The sequence below is a fragment of the Cucurbita pepo genome, unplaced genomic scaffold (assembly GCF_002806865.2).
Source record: "Cucurbita pepo subsp. pepo cultivar mu-cu-16 unplaced genomic scaffold, ASM280686v2 Cp4.1_scaffold008076, whole genome shotgun sequence".
Taxonomy (NCBI): domain Eukaryota; kingdom Viridiplantae; phylum Streptophyta; class Magnoliopsida; order Cucurbitales; family Cucurbitaceae; genus Cucurbita; species Cucurbita pepo.
The window spans coordinates 1-496 of record NW_019654000.1 but is presented as its reverse complement, the minus strand read 5'-3'; the positions used below and the strand labels follow the sequence as shown (position 1 = coordinate 496).

The 496-nt window shown below is 39.9% G+C and overlaps 1 protein-coding gene across 1 annotated transcript; it reads right to left on the bottom strand.

The window, feature by feature from the left end:
- Nucleotides 1–32: 32 nt before the first annotated feature.
- Nucleotides 33–477, bottom strand: LOC111787258 (vesicle-associated protein 1-2-like; the record flags this gene model as incomplete). Its single annotated transcript, XM_023667328.1, has 2 exons — nucleotides 322–477; nucleotides 33–244 (listed from the first exon to the last, which is right to left on the bottom strand). Coding segments are annotated over exons 1-2 (323 nt in total), but the record flags the coding sequence as incomplete, so codon positions are not given.
- Nucleotides 478–496: the final 19 nt, after the last annotated feature.

The following is a 496-nucleotide window of genomic DNA, read 5'->3' as shown; positions in this document are numbered from 1 at the left end:
AAACAGAAGGTGAAGATGTATAAATTAAATGCGCAGATGAAAGAAAAGGGAAAAGAAAACCCAACACCCGATTACTCACAGTGTTTAATTCGGTATCATTAAAGTTTCCATTCTCTGAAATGGAACCTCTTGGAGAGGATCCTTCTTCAGAACCTTCTGGTACTGGAGATGGTGGCTGAGCTGGAGGACAATAAACGACTTTCAATTTGCATTCCTCAACCACATGCCCAGCCTCCTTGTTGAACTGCAAACCCCACGCCCATAAACAAAAGTAAGATGCTAAAATTAACTACAAACTTTGAACATTCACAGTATAAATACCATTTCTGCATTGATATCCTTTGCGGTTGCGCCATCAAAGGTTTTAACACTCTGAAGGAGGAACTTGTCTTTGCATTGCATATCAGCAGGAGCTTCTTTCTGGGCTTGCATGGTGACTACAAAACAAAGTACTACCCGTTTCAATAACCACAAAACTCATCTGAAAACTAAAATC